This window comes from the organism of the source record quoted next, unplaced genomic scaffold, assembly GCF_019419815.1.
Source record: "Pyrus x bretschneideri cultivar Hongxiangsu unplaced genomic scaffold, Pyrus_bretschneideri_v1 Contig41, whole genome shotgun sequence".
NCBI classification, from domain to species: Eukaryota; Viridiplantae; Streptophyta; class Magnoliopsida; order Rosales; family Rosaceae; genus Pyrus; species Pyrus x bretschneideri.
In genome coordinates this window covers 3,282,649-3,285,456 of record NW_025999735.1, presented here as the reverse complement: position 1 = coordinate 3,285,456, position 2,808 = coordinate 3,282,649, and the positions used below count along the sequence as shown (strand labels likewise).

At 38.7% G+C, this 2,808-nt stretch overlaps 1 protein-coding gene across 1 annotated transcript; it reads left to right on the top strand.

Annotated features, from left to right (window-relative positions):
* Window positions 1-333: 333 nt before the first annotated feature.
* Window positions 334-2,503, top strand: LOC125469307. The gene is made up of 4 exons (XM_048566524.1): window positions 334-475; window positions 1,171-1,370; window positions 1,471-1,534; window positions 1,793-2,503. The coding sequence occupies exons 2-4, from the start codon at window positions 1,204-1,206 to the stop codon at window positions 2,084-2,086; spliced, it is 525 nt and encodes a 174-aa protein (XP_048422481.1). The 5' UTR covers window positions 334-475; window positions 1,171-1,203; the 3' UTR covers window positions 2,087-2,503.
* The last annotated feature ends 305 nt before the right edge of the window (window positions 2,504-2,808 follow it).

The following is a 2,808-nucleotide window of genomic DNA, read 5'->3' as shown; positions in this document are numbered from 1 at the left end:
CTAAGTGCTTCCAAAAAGTACTTTAAGTGTTTTTCCTTGATTAACTTGTATTTTTACTAAGGATTGACTTAAAAAATATTTTCTCTAAAAGTGTTTTTAACCATTTAAAAGCACTTACCAAGTGGCTACTCAGTACTACAGTCTGGTAGTATTCTAATTCGCTTAGACCTAAGAGATCTTAGGTTCGAATCTCGTGGATAGCGAATTCGATACCAAATTAAGTTACCTATTGTATTGCTTAGCTGAACTTCTCATTCATTTAATATAAAAATATCGATGAACTGAAAAAAATGCACTTACCAAATCCACGCGGATTCGTAGCTGTGATTTGGATGAAAATGACGTCAATGACGTCGTACCACCGTCGCCACCACTATATAAAAATAAAACGAAACCCATATCCCGTTGCCAACCTCCTTCCTTCCGCCACTGCCCCTCCCTCCCTCGCCTTCTTCCCCCGGAGGCTTCCCGCCAGGTATCTCTCTCTGTCCAAACTCCGATAGTAGCTGGCCTAGTGTTTATTTCAGATCTGTCGCGTTGAATTTTAGTTATTATTTCCCTAATTTTAGTCAATAACCCACAAAATTTGTGTAACAGATCCGAGTCAAATGTTGGTTGGGTTTGATTTGATTTGATTTTTTTTTTTCTGGATTATATCTTTTGAATTTCTGGGAAGACAGAATTATGTGGTCAGATATTGTTTTGTAAATCGGTTTGAGCTGTCTTTACTATTCGCAAAACCAATTTTAAACCCCTAATTTCTGATGCGATTTTGGGCGACGACTTCTGATGAAATCGAAGCCGTCTCAGCTTGGATTTTGATGCGAAAAATTACGGCCTTTTTGGGGTGTTTTTAACCTCGAATTGGTGTATGTAACGGAGGAATCCTCTCAAAGGTGTGACTTATTAGATCTGTTGTAAAATTTTCTATCTTCCTGTTTGGTTGCCTAGAAAGTAGAAAGTACAGAACTATCAATCAAAACAATTAGGAGATGGGGGTAACGTTTCTGGGTTTGATCTCTTTCTGTGTTTGTTTCTTGATTTATCAAAGTTAAATCGAGTTTAAGTCCGTAAGATAAGCAATTTTAAGATTTTCTGTGGATCTAGAATATTTCTGGGAAAGTTGATCTGATTGTGTTTTTTCTGGTGGTGCTGTGTTGTTATGAGCAGGCGTTCTTTTGTGGAACAGGAAAGGTGTCGAAAATGAACCATTTCAATGTTCAGCAGCAGAACGCCTCTTTCGTGGGCTGTGAAGACATCCGAGGTTCTGCCTTGATGTCTGACACCAAGGAGCCTGTGATTTGCCCCAAGCCCAGGCGAGTCGGGATTTTGTCAAACAACCCCATTAGGCCCTTGCGGTGGCAGATGAGGTACTTTTTCCTCTCCAATGCTGTCCCTTCCACCTTATGTTGGTTATTATGTTTTATTTATAGGTTATAACATTTATCTTCTCTTCTTTGCGATTAGCAGTCATCAACCCGAGTTATGTGACTCAAAAGCTGGGGCAGAGCTTCTGGACCTTATTCTCAGGAAGGTAAAATTGTTACTTCTTTTCCTTATAATTAATTTTGGTTTCTATGTAAATGATGATCTGGATTCAGTTCATACGGATAAACGATTAAATGGTTGATCAAATTTGGAGCTGCACGCTATTTGATCTTACGCATTTTGCTTTTCCCTTATATAATAAATTGTGTAGATATCTGTTGCCAAATGACTGCACCACGGTGATGTTGTTGTTTTGTACTCGATGTTATGATATTATGATTGGCTAACATTTTGGTATCTACAGGAGGGTTATGGGTTGGAGCAATCATCTAACGAGGTTGCCTTATCGCCCCCATATTTTTGCATTTCCCCCCCTAGTAGGGCTGCTAACCCATTAATTCAAGATGCCCGATTTGGAGATGAGAAGCTCACTCCTGTTTCAGCATTGCCTGTTCCATCTCCATCAACTTTATCATCGCCACGCAAAGCAGGTTGTGTTAGAATGAAGTATGGGCTTAAACCTGCTGCAGCTAGAGTAGAGGGATTTGACTGTCTCAATAGGGATCGCCAAAGTTCCCGCATCCCAGCATTTGCCTAAACTTCATCGAAATAAGTGTACATATAAGGAGGAAAGCTAAATGCCACCACAGCTCACAAGTACAGCGGACTTAACAAGAAGAGTGAATTTTGACAATTTTTGGAGAACTTGAGATCTAGTAGTACTGTATATAGCGTATGTTGTTGTCGATGATCATCTCAGTTGCTAATATCTGCAAGTAGTTTGATGGGAACATTACAAAAAGAGTGTCGAACTGTCAAACCTTGTGTTATGGAAAAAGGGTTTGTATGTGTCTAAAGCCTTTGCTCTGTTGTAATGTAAGATGCGTCATAATTTTTCTGGCAATCACCTGGAAGAGTGTATAAAAGCTTAATGGTGATTTAGTTTGGTCTATTAATCTGTAAATGTATTTTGGTTATATTTTTGGATATAAATGTGTTCTGGTAATTTTCTGTACTTCCGTATTTGCCGGCTATGCTTTATCTTAGTCTTGCCTGTATCTAAGAAAAGCATCTCGCAAATGCCGATTTTTCAATGTGCTTGCTATGCTTGACTTACGTCAAATTTGTTATTCACGATAGTTGAACTTAGGGTTAATTACAAAAAACTACCTCAAGTATGGGTCAAATGACACTTTCATACCTCATCTTTTAAAATTGACAATGTCATACCTCATCTTACGAATTTGTGTCAATGTTATACCTTCCGTTAGTTTGACCGTTTATTCTCAGTTAAATGCTGACGTGGCTTGATCTGAGACC